The sequence below is a fragment of the Anguilla rostrata genome, chromosome 8 (genome assembly GCF_018555375.3).
Source record: "Anguilla rostrata isolate EN2019 chromosome 8, ASM1855537v3, whole genome shotgun sequence".
Taxonomy (NCBI): domain Eukaryota; kingdom Metazoa; phylum Chordata; class Actinopteri; order Anguilliformes; family Anguillidae; genus Anguilla; species Anguilla rostrata.
This window is the reverse complement of record NC_057940.1, coordinates 1,144,932-1,170,254: the sequence shown is the minus strand read 5'-3', so window position 1 is coordinate 1,170,254 and position 25,323 is coordinate 1,144,932. Positions and strand designations below refer to the sequence as shown.

General features: G+C 43.0%; 1 protein-coding gene and 1 long non-coding RNA gene across 12 annotated transcripts in view; one reads left to right on the top strand and one right to left on the bottom strand.

The window, feature by feature from the left end:
* The window catches only part of LOC135260477 (uncharacterized), a 58,098-nt gene extending 38,776 nt beyond the window's left edge, over positions 1-19,322 (top strand). For 2 of the 3 annotated variants that reach the window (XR_010331582.1, XR_010331583.1), the window contains exons 2-3: positions 15,638-15,744; positions 16,974-19,322. This is a non-coding gene — a long non-coding RNA (uncharacterized LOC135260477). Of the gene's footprint in view, positions 1-11,097; positions 11,733-15,637; positions 15,745-16,973 lie in introns of those variants that run through there. The other variant, XR_010331584.1, reaches the window with a different exon arrangement.
* LOC135260474 (galactose-binding lectin l-1-like) overlaps positions 1-25,323 on the bottom strand; it is a 78,690-nt gene that overhangs the window by 52,133 nt on the left and 1,234 nt on the right. For 2 of the 9 annotated variants that reach the window (XM_064345708.1, XM_064345707.1), the window contains exons 1-3: positions 11,662-11,770; positions 11,124-11,203; positions 10,932-10,996 (exon numbers count right to left, since the gene is read on the bottom strand). In XM_064345708.1, the coding sequence (XP_064201778.1) occupies positions 10,932-10,996; positions 11,124-11,203; positions 11,662-11,667 (151 nt within the window). In that variant the 5' untranslated portion in view covers positions 11,668-11,770. Of the gene's footprint in view, positions 1-10,931; positions 10,997-11,123; positions 11,204-11,661; positions 11,771-21,253; positions 22,045-22,716; positions 22,883-22,988; positions 23,069-23,538; positions 23,748-25,323 lie in introns of those variants that run through there. The other 7 variants (XM_064345712.1, XM_064345714.1, XM_064345716.1 and 4 more) reach the window with 7 other exon arrangements.

Genomic DNA, 25,323 nt, shown 5'->3' with positions numbered 1-25,323 from the left:
GGTCGAGCCTGGTGGGGTCGGCTTCCGGTCACCTCCAGCCTGGGGGCGGAAGAGGGGGCGCTCGGTCGATTCTGCCTTCAGCATCTCCTGCGTGGCTTCGACCCGCTCCACCAGTTCCACCAGCTCCTCCGGGCTCTGGGGAGCATGTTGCCCAGCCAGCTTCTTCGCTCCATATGGCAACGCCCGGAGGAACCGATCCATGGCGACCCGGTCGAGGATCTGCTCCACAGACCGGCGTTCGGGTTGGAGCCACCGGGTAACCAGCCTCCGAAGTGACGCCATTTGGTTGCGTGCGTTGACCCCCGGTTGGTAGGCCCAGGTGGCGACCTGTTGTCCGGCGGATGTGGGGGATACCCCGGCTCTGGCTAGTATCTCCCTTTTTAGCCTGTGGTAGTCTTGGGCCTCTGCTGCCCCCAGGTCTTGGTACGCTTGTTGGGCCTTGCCGGTGAGGAAGGGAGCGAGGGTGTCGGCCATCTCCCGGGGGTCCCATAACTCGCGCTCGGCCACCCGCTCGAAGGTGTGGAGGTAGGCCTCCACGTCATCGGCCTCAGTCATCTTTGTCAGAACGTCTTTAGCCTTTGTCCTGCTAACCGGGAGTGGCACGGCCGATGCGTCGCGAGCCTGGACCAGCTCGGTGAGCCGGCCGACCTGTTGAGCCATGACCTGGGCAGCATGCTGTTGTCCCAGGTTAGCCTCCACGAGCGCCCGCAAGAGGTCCTCCATATTGCAGCTAAATTGGGGGAACACCAGACTAATGGGAAAAGGGGGGGGGGGGGGGGGGGAGAACAACCAACAACAAAAATTTTTTTTTTTTTTAAATTCTACCGCGAGAACGAGTGTAACAGTTGAGCTCGAGGTAGTTAGCTGCAGTCTGCTATTACTCCGTGCCTATGCCCGCATTCTCCACCACTGTGGCACCGCACGGAGTGTGACGGTGCAGGCGGGGCGGCACAGAAATGCACAGACCGGAGGTTTGGGGAAAAGTAGCCCAACAGGGCCTTTTATTAACCAAAAGTAAATACACAACCCAAAAACCAACTCAACAACAAAAATCTCCTGTCGGAGTTAACTTAAAGTAAAGCGAACAAAATTAGAAACAACGGCGTCCGGGAGACCGCTGAGGGGATCCCTCTTCAACTCAGGAAGAGGGATGTTGTCCTGCGTCTCCACCGGCTTCTGCAAAATAGGGACAAAGTTATTAACCGTTTTTCAGCTCTCCTGCCGCCCAAAACCCCCCCCTTCCCCAATGGAGACAAACAGCCTCCTTTTAAGCTCCCAGCCATCTCCCTGGAGTGGCGGCAGCTGTGTTGCCTCATTGATTGCAGGTGTGCGGCCTGCCAATGAGGGAGTTGAGGAATGTTCAATCTGCCGCTCTCCAGGGTCCTGTGGCTGGGCTTCCTATTGGGGCGCTGTCCTGGGTTCTGAAGAGGCGGCCTGGTGGCCGGTTTTGGCTGACGCCTATAGGGCTGGGAGGGGCACTGTGGAGCCATGCCCCGATCCACGCCACACATGTTAAAGCTCCCTGATGCTGTAATTGTCAGACCAAGGTACGTATAATTTAAAGTGTGATCTAGGGCGGTGTTGCCTAGAAAAAACTGGAACCTGTTTTCCTGACATCTGACTTTTTTCTGGAAGATCATTATTTTTGTCTTTTTTAAGTTTACTGTCAGTGCCCAGTTCTGACAGAAATCCTCTACCAGAGCTAGGTTCTGCTGTAACCCTTCTTCAGTGGGAGACAGCAGAACCAGGTCATCTGCATAGAGTAAGAATTTTACTTCCGTGTCATGTAGGAGGAGGCCCGGGGCTGTAGACTGTTCCAACTGCACCGCTAACTCATTAATGTAAATATTGAACAGTGTTGGACTCAGACTACAGCCCTGCCTTACTCCCTGTTTTGGTGTGAAGAACTCTGTTCTTTGGTCGCCAATTTTCAATCCACATTTATTTTCTGAGTACATTGATTTAATTATACCATAAACTTTACCCGCTACACCACTTTGGAGAATTTTGTAGTATAATCCGTCATGCCAAATCGAGTCAAATGCTTTCTTGAAATCAATGAAGCATGCAAAGATTTTACCATTTTTTGTTTTGTGGACATGTTTATTTATTAGGGTGTGTAGGGTGTAAATATGATCGGTGGTACGATGATTTGGGAGAAATCCAATTTGACTTTTACTCAGGACATTGTGCTCGTTAAGGAAGGTTACAATTCTTGAATTGATGATACTACAAAATACCTTCCCCAGATTACTGCTTACACAAATGCCTCTGTAATTATTGGGGTCTAATTTGTCTCCACTTTTATAATTGGGGATATAAGCCCCCGGTTCCAAATGTCAGGAAAGCATCCTGAACTCAGTACTTGGTTGAACAATTTAAGCAGAGCGTCATGCATTTCTGGGGTGCTATTTTTTAGCATTTCATTTCTAATTCCATCAAGACCACATGATTTTCTTGATTTTAGAGACTGGAGCTTTTCGATCAGTTCTTTGTGGGAAATTGGTTTATCCAATGGATTTTGATTATCCTTGATGGTTGATTCCAATTTGTTTAGTTGTTCATTAATCATAGTATGGTGTGTTTTCTGACTGATTTCACAGTATAGATTTTCAAAATATTGTTTCCAAATGGCTCCATCACTAATGGCCAATTCGTGTTGCTTTGCTGTGCTTAAATTGTTCCACAAATCCCAAAACTGGTTTTGATTAACTGATTCTTCAATATCATTCAGAGTTTTATTTATGTATTTTTGTTTTTTCTGTTTTAGGGTGTTTTTATATTCTTTAAGAGTTTGACAATACCTGAGGCGTAAATCAGAGTTGTATGGTTGGTTATGTTTTTGGTTTGATAATTTTCTTAGGTTTTTTCGAATATTTTTGCATTCAATGTCAAACCAATTTTCATTTTTGTTCAGCTTCCTTTTATTATGAAATTTTAGTTTAGCTTTATTTGCTGTTTTCTGGAAAATATAATTGATATTAGTAACAGCCAGATTTAAGCCTTCTCTGTTATTTTGGTAAGGAGTATTGATGAATGTGTTAATAGAGTTAGTTAATTCAGCGGATCTCATTGCTTTTGTGAATTCATCTGTGCTTGTTTCAGCCCATCTGTACGATTTATTAAGTTTATACAGCTTACAGGGCTGTGTGTTTGAGTTTCTGGATTGTCCAAATCTTTTCAGAAATACACTTATTTGATTATGGTCTGAAAGGGGGGTTTGTTGCCTGACAGTGAATGCACTAAAGAAGGAAGGGTCCATGTCAGTGACAGCATAGTCCACAACACTAGTCCCAAGAGCTGAGCAGTACGTGAACCTTCCTAAAGAGTCCCCTCTGATCCTGCCATTAAGGATGTACAGGCCTAAGGCTTGACAGAGATGCACTAACTCCCTACCATTCTTATTTATTATATTGTCCGGATTATTTCTTTTTGTAGTGGTTGGTGTAATGTACAAAGGGGTGTTTCCAAATATATGATTGTTTCCTTGGGGATCGATACAGTCGGGTTCTGTTCCTGTTCTGGCGTTAAGGTCGCCACACAGTAGCACATTTCCCTGGGCCTGGAAATGGCATATTTCTGTATGCAGAGCGTTGAAGAATTCCTCATTATAATAGGGGGATTCATGTGGGGCAGCGTAAGCTGCACACAGGAATATATCTTTTTCCCAATCTGCAATTTCTTTGTTCAATTTTAACCATAAGTGGGATTGTTCTTTTTTGGTTACTGTGATGAATTTAGCCAGTTCCTCTTTGTACCACACCAGTATCCCTCCGGAGTCTCTGCCATGTCGCACTGTTTTTAATTTTATAGAGGGCACTATAATTTCGCCATAACCTGAGGGGCAGTGGGTGATGGTATCTTCTCGGCACCAAGTTTCAACAAAAATTAAAATGTCAGCATTAGAAATGTTTTTGAGGAATTCAGGGTCTGTGCTTTTCAGCCCAAACACAGAAGACCACAGACCCTGTATGTTCCAACCGCTTACACAGAATTAACTCATTTTAATCATTCGCAGCATTTCGAGTGAAACAAAATACATAGTTGACAATAAACTACTGTCTTTTAAAAAAAAAAAATTTTTTTTTTTTTTTTTAAACTTACTATTTGTATAGTACACAGTATAACTGGTTTATACTGTATACTCACATATTAGATTATATATTCACATCACATATATATTCACAGATATGAATTCATATTAGTTTAGCAACCTATCGCACAGCACACTGAGCAGGTGTTTGATCTCACCTAGCTCAGAAGGAGGGGCAGGTGGGACAGGGGCCATTGTGAGGGCTGCAGCGTAGCTGGGCTGGTGTTGGTGGGGGTGAGCCCTGGGGGTCGGGGGCCTTATGGGGGACTGCGGGGTGCTGGGTGGGCGCGGGGTTTTGGAGTGATGACCGCTGCTGTCAGGCCGATGTGGGGCCCGAGGATGGTGACCGATGGCGTGGGGGGGCTGATGCCTGAGATGGGGCCTGTTGATGGTGGAGGCGGGGCTGGATGGATTGCGTCCCAGTGCCACGTCTTTTAGCGTTTTAGCAAAGACTTTGATACCTTCCTTGTCTAGATGCAATCCATCGTAGAGGTACCAGGGGCCGATGGTGGGGTGGGGAGCCAGGTGCACATTGGGCAGTGCAGCGCAGCCTCTGGCGATCTCCGCATTAATGTCCCTGATGACATGGGGGGGGACATCATTCCGTGGCAGCAGTGTGGAGATGACCACGCGAGATTCAGGGAACTCTCGGGAGGCTTTCTCTGCCATCCTCCTCACTGCATGGGTGGTGTTTTGGCGCAGGCGGGGCAGGTCGTTGGTGCCGGTGTGCAGTATGACATAGTGAGGGCTTCCCAGCGTGTCCCGCTTGAGCAGCTCCAGGGCGCGGGCTGTGTTACTGCAGCGGGTCGCCTTTACCTGCTTACCAGGAAAAAGCCTATTGGGGTCAATAAACTTCCCATTTGAGTCCATGAGAAGGACCACTTGTGGATCAGGTGTTCTGCTGGTGGGGGGCTGTGTTGCAGAAGGGGCTGTGCCTTGGGGGTGGGCTGTGCGTCAGAGAGGGGGGGAGTGTCTGAGGGGTGTTGGTCTGTGTGCTGGGGGGGGTTTCCGGCGCTGGTGAATGTTGTGAGTCAGGGGGGGCATCAGTATGAGCCTGCAGGTCAGCTGGGGGGTGGGCTGTGGTTTGGAGGGGAGTGGAGTGTTTGTCAGTATCTGTGTTTGAATGGGCAGTACAGGGTGTGCATGTGTGTGTCTGTAGCTGCTCTCTCAGATCCTGTAGCTCCATGATGAATGATCTTTCCCTGCGCTGCGTCTCCTCTTTCACAGAGGCCAGCTGGGCTCTCAGGGCCTGGTTGTCCTGCCTCAGTTCTGCGGTCTCTGCTCTCAGGGCAGCGATGGCTGTGCTGATCTCTCTGCTCTGCTGGTTCTGCTCTTCCTGCTGCTGCAGAGGGAGATATGCCTCGGAGAGCCTGGCCATAGTGAGCTCTCTGAACTCTGCAAACTCCAGCTCAAGCAAGGCCAGGGTCTCCCTCATGTGCTGGGTGTCAGATCGGGGAGAAGCGGGGGCAGCACAGGCAGGTTAGGTACAGTGGTGGGTGTGTTTCCTCTGAATCTGAATCCTCTCGCTCTGTGGGGAGCATGAGGGGACACTTTTCCTTCTCTGCCTTCTCTTTCAGGGCAGGGAAGTGTTTCTCAAAAGCATCCAGGTTGGCCTCAGTAGCACTTTGTATGAGAACAGTCCCATTTGTGTAAATGTTCACATTTAGCACTATACTGTCCAAATGTTCGTCTTCACAAACTGTTATTTTGCTCTCCTTTCCTATCCCTCCCTTCTGAATATGAGGGTAGTGCTTACATACAACACTGTGCCAGGCCTTGGTGTTATTTGTGAAAAAAATAAAATTGTTTTTAACCTTATTGTTTGCCTTTTCAGCAAAGTCCACATATAGGGTTTCGGGGTTGTTTCTCATAACAGTTAGTTTATGTTTCTTTTTAGCCTTTGCACTTCTCAGCTTAGGAGGGTACGGAATCTCCACAGCAGCGTGCTTGGTTACTATGGTGACAGCTCAGAAAATTGATACTTTTCAACAGCTTTAACTGCCACTCCTTCTAGCCTTGGGTTGAGCTATTGAGCTATGCTAATGCTATCAGATCAGATTTTTTCTTTTTACTGTATTAAATATTATATTACTACTTTAATTAAATAAAATATGTATATAGTTATCCAAATGTTCTAATTTATGACTAATGTATACAGTTTCTCCCAAGGCTTACCTTTGCTTTTTATTTCCTTTAACTTTGGCTCAGCTTTGCTCCTAGCTTTCTCCTAGCTTTGTACCTTCCCTTGTTATGTCCGTATTTAAGTTATTTTCTATTCTTCTTTTGTTTTTTTATTATATTCCCTCCTTCTATGTTCTTCTTTTCTTTAATTCTGCTTTTTTATCAATTATATGTATTTTGTTTCACATCTAAACACTGTATTTGTTTGATATTTTTAAGAGCTCATTCTTTAAGCAGCCACTCTCTAAGCAGTCTCTCTCTCTCTCTCTCTCTCTCTCTCCGTCCTCAAATAACATCCAGCTGAATCAATGAAAAATGTGTGAAATGTAATCGGCATTAAAGAGCCACTATAAACACCACTAACTAGCATAGAATATATTGTAAAACATGTTCATCAAGTTGACTGGAGGGTGAATTTGTGATCCTTAAAGTATGTTCATACACAAGATCTGTAGTAAGAACTGGACCCCTCTTCCCCAGAGAACAGTGTCACACGCCGTGACTACCCTGGAAGGGACAGAAGGGCTGGACACGGGGAGATGCGGAAATTCCTGATTTCTCCGGCGTTTTATTTTGGTCTCTCTCTCTCTCTCTCTCTCTCTCTCTCTCTTGGAGGAAACTAGAGAACTGGGCCCGTCCAAAAGCAGTTTACAGTTCATATGTGTGCAAGCAGACGAGCAGCTACGGCTTAATTAGAACAGAGTCTGTACAGCCCCCAGGTCCTAAATAGACCAGTTGTCATTTTCTGCAAATAAATGCTCTAAATGAGCATTTATTTGGAATTTGGGAGAAATGCTGTCAGTAGTTTATAGAATAAAACAAAACAAATAACAAATAACTTGAATTTTAAATCTGGTTTTCAAAAAATAAATATTTATTTAAAAAAATTATCTTATGTCTTATATCTGTTTCAGAAACAAATACTGCATAACAGGATGCAAACCGCCCGCTCCCGCCCATAACAGGATGCAGAAGGCCAAATGGTCATTTCCTTAAATGAATACACATCAGAGGAAACGGGGGGGGGGGGGGGGGTGTCCCCTGTGGGGGCTGCAGCTCCTCGTTTGCCTTGTCAACTTGCGTTGGAAAAACTTCCACAGGACTGCGCTTCTTTATCAACTAAAAAATATAAATGTAACTTGGCTCCCACATCCCCCCTTTAAATATTTATCTTTTTATGAAACATAAGATTTAACATTTAACTTAACATATATTTTGGTAAAATAAATATGGGGGGTGGCAGGCTTCCTCTCTGTCCAAAGCAATAAATATAACCTTATTTTGGAGAACAGTGAATGTAACAAATTATGATTTGTCAAACTGAAGGTAAACACGAAAGTGCTGAATATTGTATAAATGCTCAGACGGAAAGTCCCTCTGTGATGTTATTTGAGTGTTATAAATGCTCAAAGCGACTTCCATCTGTGGGGTTCTGAACATTAATATTTTTGTGTGAACTCCCCTTCTGCAGAATAAAGAATATTGAATTTTCCAGTGCTTTGCACTTTTTCCTTGAAATCTAACCGCATTACCACACAACAACCTGTTCAAATATTAACTTCAATATTTTTTTGTAGACAGTTCCTTATTTTTTTCTGAGGAATTATTACCTCACAGATTTGTCATTGTTCTCTAACTCAGAAATTCCACAACCTGCAAACATGCTGGAGACCTGACTGAAAAATGAAAGGGCAGAGAGGCTCTCTTGTGTGGGTGGGGATGGCAGATTTAACCTGTGCGCACTGATTAACTCACTACGCACAGGTGCAGCCACCCCTGTTCCTGGGCCCAATTAGCCTGGCCAATTATCTAATTCATAACCAATTATCTAACTAGCCAGGTCTAATTAGCTTGACCCAGGGCAGGTGTGGCTGCTTAAACCAGCCATCCCCACACCACACTAAACATTAAACTTTTCATGTGTCTAACCATCCCTATACACTCAGAAATAAAAGTGCAGTGGAGTTTTATTCTTTCAGGATCAAATGTACCCTGATTCATGAACGCAGATCCCGAGTCAGACAGGGGACACACAAACTCCCCAACTTTGGGAAAACATCACATGGTCCCCCTCAATATTATCATGTTGCATTGGGTGGTACTATTAGTATCCCCCCCCCCCCCCCCAAAGAATCCGAAAGTTAATTTCCTGTGTGTTTGACCCACCCCAATGTTTAAATGAGATCTACATCCTTACCCTGAAAGTACAACACTATTCTGTTTGGCTACTGATAAGTACATTTTACGAATTCATTCAGTATTGCTAGCAAGGGGTAGCATTGTATGTACCTATAAAGTTCCACTCCAGTGACAAGCATGCGCACATCTCTTTGCACTTCTTGTTCCTTTTTTTCTGAGAGTGTACCATAAATTACATTACAGGCATTTAGCAGACGCTCTTATCCAGAGCGACTTACACAACTTTTTTACATAGCACTTTACATTGTATCCATTTATACAGCTGGATATATACTGAAGCAATGCAGGTTAAGTACCTTGCTCAAGGGTACAACGGCAGTGTCTTACCCGGGAATCGAACCTGCGACCTTTCGGTTACAAGCGCAGTTCCTTACCCACTGTGCCACACTCCGTCCTAAATACATGCAGTATTACGGATCAACAAGAAATAAAGTATTTTCTCAATTTTTACAACAGCTGCCCTCAGATGTCGTCCTTCTCTAAGAATGTGGAGTACCTTTCAGGACTGTGGATGAAGGTTTGACGGGGGAAATGAGCGTGGGAGACTCCCTCTGGTCAAGCTCGATTGTTGCATGAACACAGGCAGAAATAAGTTCATACAATATCACAGAGAGGGCTGAACCCTCAGCCCCATTTATGATGTTGTGGTCAAACATTATGAAAAGCATATCCATGGTTTACCTTCCAGACTACTTTTCTTGTAGGAATTTGAATAAGACACTAGAGGAGGTAATGTTTTGAAAATCCTTGTGTGACATGAAATGGTTGCCATTGCCAATCCTCAGATCTGAACCCAAGAGTGCATTTTACATTCCATCACACTACAATCACTTAGCAGACATGCTTATCCAGTGGGATGTACAACAGTGGAGAACATCAATTTAACTCTCAGGAACACAAAAATGCGATACCACCAAAAAGGCACATGTATAATCAATAAGTGTAATAAAAAAAAATATATATTTGTATTGTAACTGAACAAAGTGTGACTTGATTACACAGCTAAAACTATAGCATTACTCAAAAGAAAGAAAAGAAAATAAATAACGAGAGAGAAAAAGGTTATCTAAAGGGGGTCAGGGAAGCTATGGTGCAGTCTGAAGAGGTCTGAACTGCCATGATGTTCTCAGAGAGGGACAGTCTGGTGTCCAGTGCCACTCTGAGAATCCTGATAAATGAAGAGGGTGACACTGTGGAGCCATCCAGGGTGAAGGACAGGTCCAGCAGGGTGAAGGACGGTTCCAGCAGGGTGAAGGACAGGTCCAGCAGGGTGAAGGACAGGTCCAGCAGGGTGAAGGACAGGTCCAGCAGGGTGATGGACATGTCCAGCAGGGTGAAGGACAGGTCCAGCAGGGTGATGGACAGGTCCAGCAGGGTGAAGGACAGGTCCAGCAGGGTGAAGGACAGGTCCAGCAGGGTGATGGACAGGTTCAGCAGGGTGAAGGACAGGTCCAGCAGGAGCGGGAGAACTTAGCATTTATAGGAGATTCTTGAACAGAGTCTCTCATGGAAGAATGGTGCTATATCCCTCCTGAAGAACAGCAGATACAGGTGGACTCTGTATGAATACCTCTGTATTTATGTGTACACCTTTTTGGCCTCTTTGGCCACTACTTTTAACTACAGAATGGGAGCCTGGTTAAGAACACAGCCACCATCAATGATAGTGATGATTCCATAAAATGATTGAAATAAAAAATGAGGCAGCTCTTCATTAGGACTGTTTTCTTCATCTGACAGGACAACCAGGCTTCCTTTAACCACTTCTGAAACCATTTGCTATCTTAAGCAGTGACTGCGGTGCAAGATGAAGTCTTCGACAAGATGAATACTTTGCTTTTTTACTAAAATAATGCATTGTAGAACAGGCTTCTCTGAAATTAATCTCAGCTGGATGAAGGACAAAGTTCATTAGAGGCAAAATGAATGAAGTTCCACTGACACAGATCTCATTTTTGGAGAGTGAATATTGATGGATTCCTTGCTAACCATTAACATTTCAGTTGACAGTGTTATTTCATATTTCTCAGTAATTACTGTGTAATTATTCAGTAATTAACTCATCACATGTAAGCAAAGACAAAATCCAGCACATGCAACATGACTGTGATAGAGCCACAGTGGCAAAGCTGCCAGTCATGATTTCCAACAGTTCCCTGGACTGAGCCCCCAGCCCACCTGCCCCCCAGCCCCCAAGCCCCCCAGCCCAGGCCCAACCCCCCAGTTCCCAGCCCCCCAGCCCCCCAGCCCCCCAGTCCCCAGCCCCCCCAGTTTGATCAGCTGTCATTCCCATCCTGGCCCTTTGGGACCAGACCATAATTCTTTGTGGGTCTTTGTGCGTGCAGCTGATACTCAGCAGGCCAGCCTCCAGCCCCCAGCCCCCCAGCCCCCCAATCCTCAGCCCACCAGCCCCCAACCCCCCATCCCCAGTCCCCAGCCCACCGTGGGTCAGCGCCACAGTCGATGCGTGCGTCAAAGTGCAGCGCAACGTTGTCTTTTGAGTCGCACACATTGATTGCGAAACTGGGAAAGGAAGAGAGACACACAAGGGATGCATGATGGATGATCAAGGATGAAGATGGAAGAGATTTAGAAAGATTTAGAAAGAGCATGAATAGTGCTAATAGAGACAGAGGTGTAAATGGCTCACCGAGCAGCATTGGGTTTGGGGACTCCTGTGACCTTCATTTCCATTCCTGGCTTGAAGCATATGTTTTTCAGCTCTGCATTCTGTTTAAAACAGGAGGAAAAAATTAGGAAAATTCATGGTCATAACATAACACATTTTTCTTGTGATTATGTGCTGTGAAGACGTGCAAATTTATGTGCATTCCACACACTGACTCTTTCATCCTTTTAGGCAATAAGACATTAGAAAGTCAACAATCAAACAGTTTAAACAGCAGGGAGGCAGAACTGTGTAAGGAATCTCCTGCATGTTAGACAGAGCTGGGGCTAGCAACACACTGAGATACAGGGACTGATTAACTATCAAACAATTAACTGAATAACCTCTCCCTTAACTGCATCTACTGTGTAAATATTCTCCCTCTTTATTTGACATTAAGATTGTTGCAATGATAAGATAGACTTGGATTTACCGAAAACAAACTAATTACTCATCAGTTGCAGAATTTGCAGTGTCTATTTTTCAGCTTTTCGAAAAATCGGAAATCCTCCACACTTACGCTCATCTTGGCGGTTCAGCTGCTGATTCTTCACTGGTGTGCGGCTCTGAATTCAATGCAGTGTGTAAAATGTAAGGCGTGATTCCTTTATTTATACACTTCTGAGACAATTGGGTGGGTTTCCAGGAATCTGAGTGAAAACAGCAACAAAAACAAAATAAAATTAACTCATACAGTTTCGCTTTCAGCTGCGGCGAACTCGGGCTCTCTCTCTCTCTCTCTCTCTCTCTCTCTCTCTCTCTCTCTCTCTCTCTCAATTCAATTCAATTCAATTCAATTCAATAAGCTTTATTGGCATGGTAAGGGTACACTTACATTGCCAAAGCATTCACTCACATGACAAATATAACAGACAGGCAATAACAATTTAACTACAATAAACAGAAAAAATATAAAATCCAGACAATCCACAGAAATAAAATTCTACATCTAGAACATAACGCATACAAAATATCAATGAACTATAATAATATTACTTTTCTGGTGTCAATGTTACTCCCTGTCCCTCAGTTTGTGGCAAGTGGCAATGTATTGTGCTGCCAAATCTACACATTCCCTTCTTTCTCCCAAAAGGAATGGCAGCTTCTCTGTCTCTGAGAGCGTCTCAAATTGTGGGCAGATTGTTTTCATTTTGAGGAAGAACAGTGACCTTGTCTCTCTGTATTTCTCAGATTTTGTGAGGAAATGAAGCTCTGTCTCCACCTCTTCAGTGTCACAAAGTGAGCACAACCTGTCCTCTCTGGGCAGCCAGGTCTGCCGCTGTCTACCTGTCTCGATAGCCAGGTTGTGTTCACTGAGTCTATATCTTGTCAATATTTTCCTTGTTTTTAAATCTTTCACTGTGGTCAGGTAATCTGCCACAGTGTACTCTCTTTTTAGGGCCCGATAGCATTCTAATTTGCTTTGTGTTTTTGTTTGTGTGTCCCAATAGGTGATGTAATTTTCTTTATGTTTTGCTATAATTTGGTTGACTCTAATTGTTTGTATGTTGCTGTTTTGAGGCTGCTTTGTGTTAGTAGGGGTTAATGAACTAAGCTTCAAGACTAGCTGGCTGAGGGGACTCTTCTTTGGGCTCATCTCTTGGTATTTCAGGGCCTTGTAATGATAAGAGTGGGGGTCGCTGTTTTTGAGGTGAATCCAAAATTTAACTGCCCTTTTTTGGATGTTAATTAATAGTGGGTATTGGCCTAATTCTACTTAAAATATATTTTTGCATTTGTGATTTTAACCATTAGAAAGAAAATTGGTACATTACATACATTAATTTATTTAGCTCATCATTCTGGTGCAGATGAGACTGAGGAGATTTCTTATCTCACCCAGGTCCTCTGTGTTCCCTGGGGCCCTGAGTGCCGATGCGTAGCTGGGGTACCGCTGCTGTGCTGGGCCGGGGGGAGGCTGTGTTAGCCCAGGTCTGGGCTGGCCTGGTTTCTGCTGCCAGGGTATTGGGTGCAGTGGGTAGGCTCCTGGCGATCCTGGTTGGCTGGGCTGATGTTGCTGATGCTGTGGGTGCGGTGGGTAGGCTCCAGATGTTTCTGGTTGGCTGGGCTGGTCTTGCTGATGTTGTGGGTGGGATGGGTAGGCTCTAGACATCCCTGGTTGCCTGGACTGGTGTTGCTGATGTTGTGGGTGGGATGGGTAGGCTCTAGACGTCCCTGGTTGGCTGGGCTGGTGTTGCTGATCCTGTAGGTGGACTTTCCAAGCTGCAGCAGGCCTTGGAAGGATACGCTGGCCTCTGGGCGGTCCGGTGATGTGGGGTCCAGGGGAATGAGTGCTGGGCGGCCTCCTGTTGTTCCGGGGGGTGTTAATAGAGGGTCTGCCCAAAGCTGTGTCCTTTAGCGTTTTGGCAAAGATGGGAACTGCCTGTTTGTGCAGGTGAACATGGTCATGGAGGTCGTAGGTTCCGAGGGTAGAGTGGTGTGCCAGGTGTACGTTGGCCGTAAGAGCACAACCTCATGAAATTTCAGCGTTCACCTTGTGGACTGTGAGGGGATGGAAATATCTCCGGGGCAGGAGGGTGGAAATTATAATTTTACTGTTTGGGAAGGCCTCTGTTGCCCTCTCTGCCACTCTCCTGATGGATCCAGCCACCCTCTCCTGCTGTGATCTCAAGTCATTGGTTCCTGTGTGAATTATAATGTGGCTGGGGCTGCCGAGTTGTGATGGGGAAAGTATCTTTAGGGCCTCTCTTGTTGTGGGGCACCAGATTTTTGAAACAGCTCTGCCAGGGAATAACTGCTCCTCATTTATGAATTTCCCGTTCGAGTCAATTAATATAGCAATCTCCGTGCTGGTTGGAGTTGCTTCAGTTGTGCCCTGGTTGCTCTGTGTTGCTGGGGTTTGTGCAGCTGTGACTGTATCCTGAGCGGTGTGTGGGTCAGGGGAGGTAGGTGCAGTACTAGCTGGTGTACGCATGCTTGTGTTGGTGGCTGTCTCTGCATTAACCTGGGACTCTGCTGCTGGGGGGGAGTTGGTTGTGGATGGGGGACTCTCAGTCTGGGCCTCTTTGCTCTCCATGTGAACTGTGTTGGATATGGTAACGGAGTGCAGCTGCTCCTCCAGGCTTTGTACAGTCCTATCACTGTGCTGCAGCTCCTCCCTCATTGTGAACAGCTCCCTCTCTACAGTCTCTCTGTCCTCCTGCAGCGCCCTCACCTCCTCTTTCAGCTCCCTCACCTCTCTCTGTGTCTCTGTCAGCTCCCTACTCATCTGGCTGAGCTGCTCTTTAAGGAGCTCTGTGTCCTTGCTGGCAGTGAGGTGGGTCAGCACCAGCTCCTTCAGCTCCATCAGCTCCACCTCCTGCAGGGAAAGGCTCTCCCTCATCTGGGCCATGGTGCTGTGGAGGCTGCGCTGGGCTGGGTTCTCTGGGTCGGGCTCATCCTCCGCACGGGCAGGGGGGGGGGTGGACTGGGCTTCTGGGGCTGGGGCCAAACTTGGTTTTTATGGAGTGTTTGGGTGATTTGGTGTGGCTCAGGCGTCTCTGTTTGGCTGTGTCTGTGTGTGCTCTCTTTGCTATGGTCTTAAAGTCATTTGCAAATGAGTAGAGAGCCTTTTCGCTGCCCTGAATCAGAATGGTTCCATTGTGATATATATTTATTGCTAATTTAGGATTTTGTGGGTCTTTTTCCTCATCTTCAAAAGTCAGAATTTGCCTTCCCTTGCAAATGCCTCTCAGCAAAGTGAATTTAAAGAACTGCTTAAGAGCATGATGCCAGATGTCTGTGTGCTGTGTATAAAACAGCAGGTTTGAGATGACACTCCTGTCTTCATATTGTACGTGATCTGCAGCCAGTTTCTCAGGGCAGCTTCTCAGTACTTTGTCTTTGTACTTCTTTCTGGCCTGTTTAGTGGTCAGTGTCTCTGGGTAGATAATTTCAAATGGATGGGGGAGGGGCTCTGCTGCTGCTGCTGCTGCAGCCATTCTGAGGAACTGTTACAATGTAACAATTTTAAACAGCCACTGGTAGCCCAACTGTCACTTTTTGGAGGCTAGTTATCAACATTATATTATTATCTGCTAACAATGGTAATGGCTAATGGCTAGTTTTTAAAAAAAAATGTATTTGTTTTCTTTATCTTCTTTTCCAATAAATATATTAAATTGTACTTTTTCAAAGTATTTGATTTGGGGGCTTACCCAGGTCTTATGTCCTCTTTTCTTTTCCTTTTATAATCTTATTCTTTTCTTTCTGGTTTTTTAGCTTGAGCTTTGGCTTTAGCTTCTCTTAGCTTCCTTTAGCTGTCTGGTCAGTAAAAGTTGTGTTCCTATAATTTTGTCTCAATTTGTCATTATATTTTGTTTTGGATTTGTTCTTGACTAGTTTTTAACCAATTATACCGTATATTCCAACTGTTTATCTGATTTAAAACAAACAAATTATTTAGAGGTTCAGGAGCTCATTGTAAGCATGACCTCTCTCTTGCTGATCTTCTCTTGCTATCTCTCTCTCTCTCTCTCTCTCTCTCTCTGTTGCAGGGGATCAACGGTCTCAGAAGCGTGGTCCTCTAATTGCCCTGAATTCCCCCCTCCAAAGCTACCCCTCCAAAGGGCCTACCGGACCAGATGGGTAATTCCCTCCCCAGGTTGGTGCGGTTGGAGGAAACTGGAGAACTGGGCCCGTCCAAAAGCCAAATGAGAGAGTTTTACAGTTCATATGTGTGCAAGAGCAGCTACGGCTTAATTAGAGCAGATTCTGTACAACCCCCAGGTCCAAAATAGACCAGTTGTCATTTTCTGCAAATAAATGCTCTAATTGACAATATTTTTATTTGGAATTTGGGAGAAATGTTGTCAGTAGTTTATAGAATAAAACAAAAATGTTAATTTTACTGAAACACATGCCTGTAAATAGTAAAACCAGAGAAACTGATTATGAAAAAATTATCTTATGTCTTATATCTGTTTTAGAAACAAATACTGCATAACAGGATGCAAACCGCCCGCTCCCGCCCAAATGGTCATTTCCTTAAATGAATACACATCAGAGGAAAGGGGGGGGGGGGTGTAATCAGACAATGGGGGGAAGAAACAAGGTGTGGGTGGGAATTGGACTGAATCAGGGTGTAGAAGATATCACACAATGGTACTGCAGACCTGCCAACCTTAGGAAAATATTTTGAGTACCACAATAGACAATTATATTACTGTAGAAAACTTTGTTTTCAAATAATAAATAATTATTTTAAAAATTTACATATAGCTTGTATCATAAATTTTCCAAAACCAAGATTCATGATTTAATAAATATATTTTTAAAATTTTATTACAAATTTTTGGTTAAATTTTCAATGTTTGATGCTTAAATCTTGGGTTCCAAATAAAATATTTGTCTTTTTATGAAACATAAGATTTAACATTTAACTTAACATTTATTTTTCCAGAAAATTTGGTAAAATAAATATGGGGGGTGGCAGGCTTCCTCTCTGTCTAAAGCAGTAAATATAACCTTATTTTGGAGAACAGTGAATGTAACAAATTATGATTTGTCAAGCTGAAGGTAAACACGAAAGTGCTGAATATTGTATAAATGCTCAGACGGAAAGTCCCTCTGTGATGTTATTTGAGTGTTATAAATTCTCAAAGAGACTTCCCTCTGTGGGATTCTGAACATTAATTTTTTGTGTGAACTCCCCTTCTGCAGAATAAAGAATATTGAGTTTCCAGTTCCTGCTTTGCACTTTTTCCTTGAAACCTTAACAGCATTACCACACAACAACCTGTTCAAATATTAACTTCAGTATTTTTTTTGTAGACCTTATTTTTTCTCTGAGTAATTATTACCTCACAGATTTGTCATTGTTCTCTAACTCAGAAATTCCACAACCTGCAAACATGCTGGAGACCTGACTGAAAAATGAAAGGGCACAAGCCCACCCAGGCCAGCAACACACGAAGGGCCCATGGACTCCCTGGAGCTGGATCCCCAGGGCAACACCAAGTCCACCCCAGGAAAGACCTTACTGGGCAGTCAGGAGGGGAGACCAGAGGGGTGGAGAAAATCAGGTGAGCAGCTGCCTAAATTACCTGCATACTGTCGTGGAATAGTTAATTTTTTTCAGAGGCATTGCTGACAATAAGTGAGTAATTTACTTGACAAACCTAAACATTAATATTACCATGTGATGGACTATCACTTCCTTAAAGACATGCAGTATTTAGCATAAACAAAAAAGACAAACAGTTTTCTTTTCTTCATTTTACATCAGCAGCCCATTGACGTTGTCCTTCTCCAGGAGGATAGAGTACCTTTCATGGATGAAGGCTTGGGGCATGGAGGAGCAGCGGTTAGCACTGTTGCCTCATTTCTGTGTGGAGTTTGCATGTTCTCCCCATGTCCTCTGCTTGCCTTCTGTTTCCTCCCACGGTCCAAAGACACGCAGGTTAGGGTAACTGAAGAGTCTAAATAAAGCGTGTGTGTGTGAATGGTGTATGTGCCCTGCGATGGTCTGGTGACCTGTCCACGGTGTATGCATGCTGGGATTGGCTCCAGCATCATCCCCCAACCCCGTGACCCTGGGTGAGATGATGGATTCGCTGGATGGATGAAGGCTGGAGGGGGGAAAGGAACAAGGAAGACTCAAATTTACAATCAAGTACAATCGCAGTAACAGCAAAATACTCCAATGTGACAGGGGGACTGGTCATTTGGTTCACAAGTAGTACAGGGTAATTTTTCTGTTTTCTTTTTATAGTTTATGAAAGTCCAGATCCTGAGCTGATCCTGAATATCAAATGATGTCTCGTTCACAAATATTTGAAGAAGATACGCTTTTCGTAATGTTTGCACACCTTAAAACACTTTCCAGAGAAAATGGCTCTCAATGATTTCAGTCCCGGATCTAGACTGTTGTGATTAGGGGGGCAGACAGAGATTTTTTTTTTGGGGCGGGGGGGGGGGAACTTTTTCTCAAGGCTCAGTGTGTGCCATACAGTGTACAGGTGTATGTTGTGATTATTTTTTTTTTTAAACTGAAGATCTGATTCAGTTTTTTCGGTTTAATGTCATGCGCATGCCTGGTTACTAAACAAACCCAGAGTACTGAATGTGTCAATTCCATGAAATGACTGAAATTAAAACTGAGGCAGCTCTTCGTTAGGACTGTGTTTTCCTCGTCAAACAAAAAGGGCGACAATACAGTTTTTTACAATTGCTAACAAGCATTTACCTATACTTAAGATACTTTTTCTAAACTCTTAACACAGCAACACACCTACATCACACAATTAGCCAAATAGTTAATTTTCTGCTCAAAACCACATTTTGTTAATTAAATACCAACTGTACATTTCAAAATGCAAAACAACTTCCTATACATACACTAACTCTATGAAAACACGGCAAACCCGACTCAATATCAAATCATTCTGTCAAAACACTAGCACATTTTCTATCCAAGAGGAACATCTAGTCAATCATAGCACAACGACTTTCAAAATACTAACAGTTGATGGCATTAAAAAACTGCATTGCTTTTCATGTTTCAGTTCTACCTGCATACAATAGACAATATGAAATCCATTGTTTTTTATAATTAAGTTTCCTTTTACTGTGAACCACTCTACATTTTTTGGTTGAGTGTCAAATGTGTGCATTTTTGGCAACATACTATCTATAAAAGTGAATGAGTCATCTTTACTTTGTAGAATGTAGTAGAGAAAAATAGTGAGTGACAGAATTGCTGCAGTACAAGCAACATGAAATTGCTGCCAGTGATCAACAAAAAATCCAACATACATGGCCTTTCGTTCCAAATGTGTAAAAATAAAATACACAATAGCAGGAGCCATTCATTTATGTTGGTTTATAATAAGAAACCCAAAAGGGTATTATGAAGTTTATTTATTCTGTTCTATATTTAAGTTGAAATTATAATGGAATTTATCATGTATTTGTTATTTATTGTTTAGTGTGCATTAATTATTTTATGAGTGGGTCCCTCTATAGGATAAGGGGGAATAAATGATATTTAAGATGGTGCGGTGAGGCGGGCCAGCGGGAGTAGACGGGTGCGAGCGGAAACGGTCATTGACCGTGTTTTGCACAACCAAAGTGGACCTGTGGAATCTGGAAAACTTTAAATGGACTTTAATTTTAAGTTTATTATTGCAGTTTTATGTTCATTTATTTTGTAAATAAATTCAACAAGAACAACAGCAATAATGCATTTTTATTTTCATTACAACACGCGTCAGACAACTGCACCCAACTCCCATTGAAGTGGATAAAAGTGGGAAATGTTTACTGGAACATAGAAACAAAAGGACAGAAACTTAACCTATTTTTACCACTATACAATTACAGGAAAAAAGCACAGAGGGGAAAAAAAACACAAAAATGCACATTCCTGTTCTAATCGCTACGATCTTCAGCATTTGGCCACATGTTCTCGTCACATCTTATCTCACATCTCGTTCATCACATCTTATGTCGTCTCTCGCTATGCACCTTGGATAGAAACGCTTGGCATGCCTTATCCACCCCTGGCAGTCTTCAGCTGAGATGTCTCTGCAGACGGCATCCATTGCATCCAGGAGGGACATTTGGTCATGTGGCCGCTGATCATACACTTTCCACCTCCAGGCAGAAAAAAATTCCTCAGTGGGGTTGAGGAAAGGTGAGTAGGGGGAGAGGAAAAGGGAAACCATGCTTGGATGGGCTGCAAACCAGTTTGTGATTGCATGTGAACGGTGGAATGCTACATTGTCCCATGCAATCACAAATGTCCTCATGTTTCCGTCTGAGATTAGGCTGGACTCTTTCACCAGCCTCTCTCAGTGATAGACCATGGTTTATCACATGGTCTATGATGGTGGCTCTTATTTCATCAGTGACAACAGCTCTTACTCTCCTTTGAACACCACCACGCATTCATACTCCTCTCCCCCTACCTCTCCTTCTCCCTTGTCCTGGTCCAACTACTCCTCTGCCTGGTCCAGCTACTCCTCTGCCTGGTCCAGCTACTCCTCTGCCTGGTCCAGCTACTGATCTCCCTGGTCCAACTGCTCCTCTCCCTGGTCCAACTGCTCCTCTCCCTGGTCCAGCTACTCCTCTCCCTGGTCCAGCTGCTCCTCTCCCTGGTCCAACTGCTCCTCTGCCTGGTCCAGCTACTCTTCTCCCTGGTCCAACTACTCCTCTCCCTGGTCCAACTGCTCCTCTGCCTGGTCCAGCTACTCCTCTCCCTGCTCCAAGTACTCCTCTCCCTGGTCCAACTACTCCTCTGCCTGGTCCAGCTACTCCTCTCCCTGGTCCTCTTCCTCTCCCTCGTCCAACTATTCCAGACATTATTTTTTCTCTCTCTGCTCCTCTGTGTTTTTCTGTATCCACATTGAACAAACTCAATCCAAAAACTCCCTTTTTAATGTGTATGTCCATGTAATTGAAAGAACTTCAACACCTGCCTATGCCTCCGACTGAGATAGGATCAGCTGTGGTTGGTCTATTTTACACAACTTTCAGTAAATCAGCTATTTCTCAACGTTTCAATGATTTGTTCATTCAAAAATGCTTATCAGCTGTTTCAATATAGCTTTTGAGCTGATGTTGTTGCATAAGTAGAGGCTTTATACTACATTTAAGGTTTTTAACATTAGGTTTTCATTACTGGCATACTGTGTGCAAGCATTTGTAAATAAGACAAAAAAGGTCCATAATTTTGGTATTGGGTAAGCTTGTAAAGAAACTTTAAGCATTTTAGAAACATGTTAATTGACTGCATATTCTGTGAAAACAACATGAATTGTGTTAATGGTATGGCCCACAACAGACAGAGGTTGTGCTAATTGTGTTTAGAGTTTTGAAAATGTGACTACAGATTGGACAAAAGGATGTTAGCGATTGTAGAAAACCGTAAATGTAACCCCAGGTTGTCAACGCAGAGATGCACGTCACCGAATGATGGTGAGTCAAGGCTGACATCTAGTGGTGCTTTTAGTGAAAAGAGCAGCAGTGGTGATGTCAGCAGCCACAAAGCAACAGACCAATCTCGGCAAAGAGCCTCTCTGTCTTCCCATTGGCCCTAATGTCGGTGTGACCTCATTTTTTAAAACTGCAAATGTGTAAATTAGAAACATAATTTGTAGACGAGTCCAATCTGGTAAAGAAATATTTATTTATGCGTTGATATATTTTCCAGAGATTATGTGTGATAAACCCCAAATGACTTCTCTTGAGTGGCTCCGATACTGGAAGCTGTCACTTTAAAGACGAGATGCCCCACTGTGAATCTGACAGGAGAACCAGGCTTCCTTTAACCATTTTTGGAGCCACTTTCTTTAACTGTTTAGACAAAAGATGACAATGGACATTTACTTTTTTCCCAATTAAAAAGAAATAATTATAAACTTTATTTTTGACATAAAGAATATAATTTATTAAAACAATGCTGGATTTATGAAAAATACGGCATGTTTGTTCAGTAATAGATATTCATTTCAGTTTCATTACTGGCTGGCAGCACCTAGAAAGGACACTGCTCTGATTGGCTGAAATTTAAATTGCCATGTGGCTGATATACTGGCAGAATGGTTTTCCGACCAATACCAAATCCTCCTGTGGTGGCAAGCATAAAGTCTTTGCTGCTGATTGGATAACAAATTGAATTTTTAAAATGAATCACTTAAGCTTTGTATCAGAGTGCGTTTCCTTTAGTTCTTTATGTAAAACTATCTAAACATCTACTTAAAAATATCAATTACGCAATTAAATATTAACAGAAAGGGGGCCTCCTGACTGGTGGTTATATCACATTTACACCATTGATTGTGACTTCTCCTTCGGTCCAAACGTAATCATATTTTTTGCCAGCCAAACGGTTGGGGAACTGCAACACATGGCCATCACGTAGATTAATGTAAAATTTGTCATCAGCGAAGGTAATGGTCACCTGGAAGAGAGAAGGAGAGATCATAAGAAAGATAAAGGGGAGCCGGAGGGAGAAGGTAGGAGAGTTAAATTACGGAATAAGAAAGTTAACACAGTCCATAGAACATAGAACACACTACGACTGCAGTGAAAAACAATTAAATAAGCTCATGAGGGATCTAAGAATAAATATCAAAATCTATATGATGCAGCTCTTGATCTTCATATTGTTATGTTATTTTGATTTATATCATATTTGACTGGAATATTTCTCATGAAGCTCTGCTATGAGGGTACATTATTTCTGCCCTCCCCCCTTAAAGGGTCCATATCTCTAACATGCAGGGTTGTGAAGGGCAGTTTTCCTCAGAATGGAGGCTAAAGATTTCTGGGTGAAGTGTCTCATCTTATCGTATTATGCAAGTGCTTTTGCTTTAGCAGTTGCAGCAGGCTCAATACCATGGTATTTCAGGTTTAGGGGGCCGATTCATTTGACTTCACAAAGGTTATTTACGTCACACAAATGAGATAGGGAACAACTCAGCACATTTTGGGGGGGGGGGGGGTGACATCACTCCTCAGTGCCCCCCTGTGATGCTCATACCAAATTGCAGGCTGGTTGGTTGAATACAGGCACAGAGGACTGGACAAAGTCAGCACCTCCAACTCAGTGTCTCCCTGTAAGAGGCCTCACCTTAAACTCCTGCCCCCGCTGGAAAGGGAAGTTCCCGCCTTTCACTTCGTCTTGCCAGGACCCATTTTTCATGGAGTTCAGGACGATGACTCCACACCCAGTGTCAAATCGCGGGTTAAAGTGCAGGGCAATGTTTTCTCTGGAGTTGCCCACATTGATCGAGAAACTGGGAGAGAAAGAGACACACAAGGGATGGATGATGGATGAAGACAGCAAGAGATTTAGCGAGAGCATAAACAGTCCTAACAGAGACAGAGGCACCACTGACTCACCGAATTACATCTTGATGGGTGACTCCGCTGACCCTCAGTTCCGTTCCTGGCTTGATAGACAAGTTTTTCAGCTCCAAATTCTGTTTAAAACAGAAGAGAGAGAAGAAGAAAAAAAAAACAGGAAAATATAAAAAAAATTTCTTGTGATTATGTGTACATGAAATGCAAATTTATCTGCATTCCACACGCTGACTCTTTCACGTATCTTAGGCAGTAGACATTAGAAAGTCAACAATATCACAGTTTAATCAGCAGGGAGGCAGAACTGTGTAAGGAATCTCCTGCATGTTAGACAGAGCTGGGGCTAGCAACACACTGAGGCACAGGGACTCTGTTATGCGACTGATTAACTATCAAACAATTAACTGAATAACCTCTCTTCTAACTGTATCTGTTGTGTAAACATTCTTTCTCTTTATTTCACATTAATATTACTTCAATGATAAGATAGTTTTGGATTTACTGAAACCAAACTAATTACTCATCAGTTGCAGCATTTGCAGTGTCTATTTTTCAGCTTTTAGAAAAACCCCAAATCCTCCACACTTACGCTCATCTTGACGGATCAGCTGCTGATTCTTCACTGGTGTGCGGCTCTGAATTCAATGCAGTGTGTAAAATGTAAGGCGTGATTCACGTATTTATGCACTTCTGAGACAAGTAACAAGGTCTGGTGAACCAATGAAATTGACAGAAAATAATGAAGTGTGTTTAACTTGTGATAAAACCAATGATATCATGGCATATCAGCTTATCAACATTCCCTGCCCTTTATGTTCTCAGTGTCAAAGTGCCCTTATTCTTTAAAACCTTTATTTAACCAGGATTAATCTGTGCCCCAATAGGACAGTTTTATGCTTCATTTGTGCCCTAATGTCACACCAGAGGGGCAGTTGAGCTGCTTAGGAGCCTTTCTTTGCACTAAGGTCTCAAGAAACTTGGGGAAAATACTAAGCGTGCTTTTTCTACCATAGAGGCATCAGTGGGGCACTTCTAGGGCATGCAAATATCCCATTAGGATGCCCATTAGGATGCTGAAGTGCCCCTCTGGTGTGACATTAGGGCAAAAAAAAACGGTCAGAAGGTACCTTGGGGCAAAGATTAAGTGTGAGTCTTCTACCATAGGGGCTCCCTAATATCATAGCAGTCTCTGCTTCAGTCAGGCGAGCACCCAGACTGACTCTTGTTAAAGTGTGTGCACATGCGTGTGTGCATGTGTGTGTGTGTGTGTGTGTGTGTGTGCATGCGCGGATGTGTGTCTGTATCTTAATTTGTCAGTCAGCCAAAGACTCAGAAACAAATATATAGTATTATATTAAAAAATGTATAAACATTTTGTTGACTGTAGATAGTAAACCAAGTTTTCAAAGAATCAATATTTTTGTAAAAATATACTTTATATCATTAATTTATATCATTAATTTTCAAAACCAAGATTGAAGATTTAATTAATATATCTATTTTTAAAAATCACAAATCGGGGGGTAAGTTAAATGTTTAATGTTTAAATGTTGGGTTCCAAATTAAATATTTAGCTTTTTATTAAAATCAATATTTAACATTTAACTATTTAACTTAATATTAATTTTACCAGAAATGTTTGATAAAATATTTCTATCTTAAATCTTCAGTTCCAGATTAACATTTCTACTTTACATGCATTAGATATGGTTTACCATACTGCTTTGCACATCATGTCAGGTGCTAAATCCTTATTCCATAATTGTCTCTCATATGATTTATCTAGGCTGAATCTACCTCTGTGCCGATTGATTCATTGTTATGTGTTCATTGATAAAACAATAACAGGGCTACTTCCTTCTGACCTCAGCTGTCTCTGAATTAGAACTTACATAATTATCAGGCTTTCTCTCTCTCTAAAGCAGTAAATATAGCATTATTGACCTTATTTGGGAGAACGGTGAATGTAACAAATTATGATTTGCTAAGCTTAAGGTAAACACCAAGTGATATGATACGAACGTCATAAATTCTCTGAGGGACATATCTCTCCATAGTCTTTTGAACATATATTTTCTTGTGTGAACTGACTCATATTCTGCTGAAGAAAGAACAGATTGTTTTCAGTTCCTGCCTCATATCTTTTCCTTGGAATCTTAACAGTTGTACAACACAATGCAACAACCTGTTCAAATATTAACTTCAGTGTTTTTTTGTTAACAGTTCCTTATTATTTTTTTGAGGAATTATTACCTCACAGATTTGTCTTTGTTCTCTAACTCAGAAATGCCACCAACTGTAAACATGCTGCAGACCTGACTGATAAATGGCAGACCAGTTCTTGGCCACAAGCCCACCCAGGCCAGAAACCATG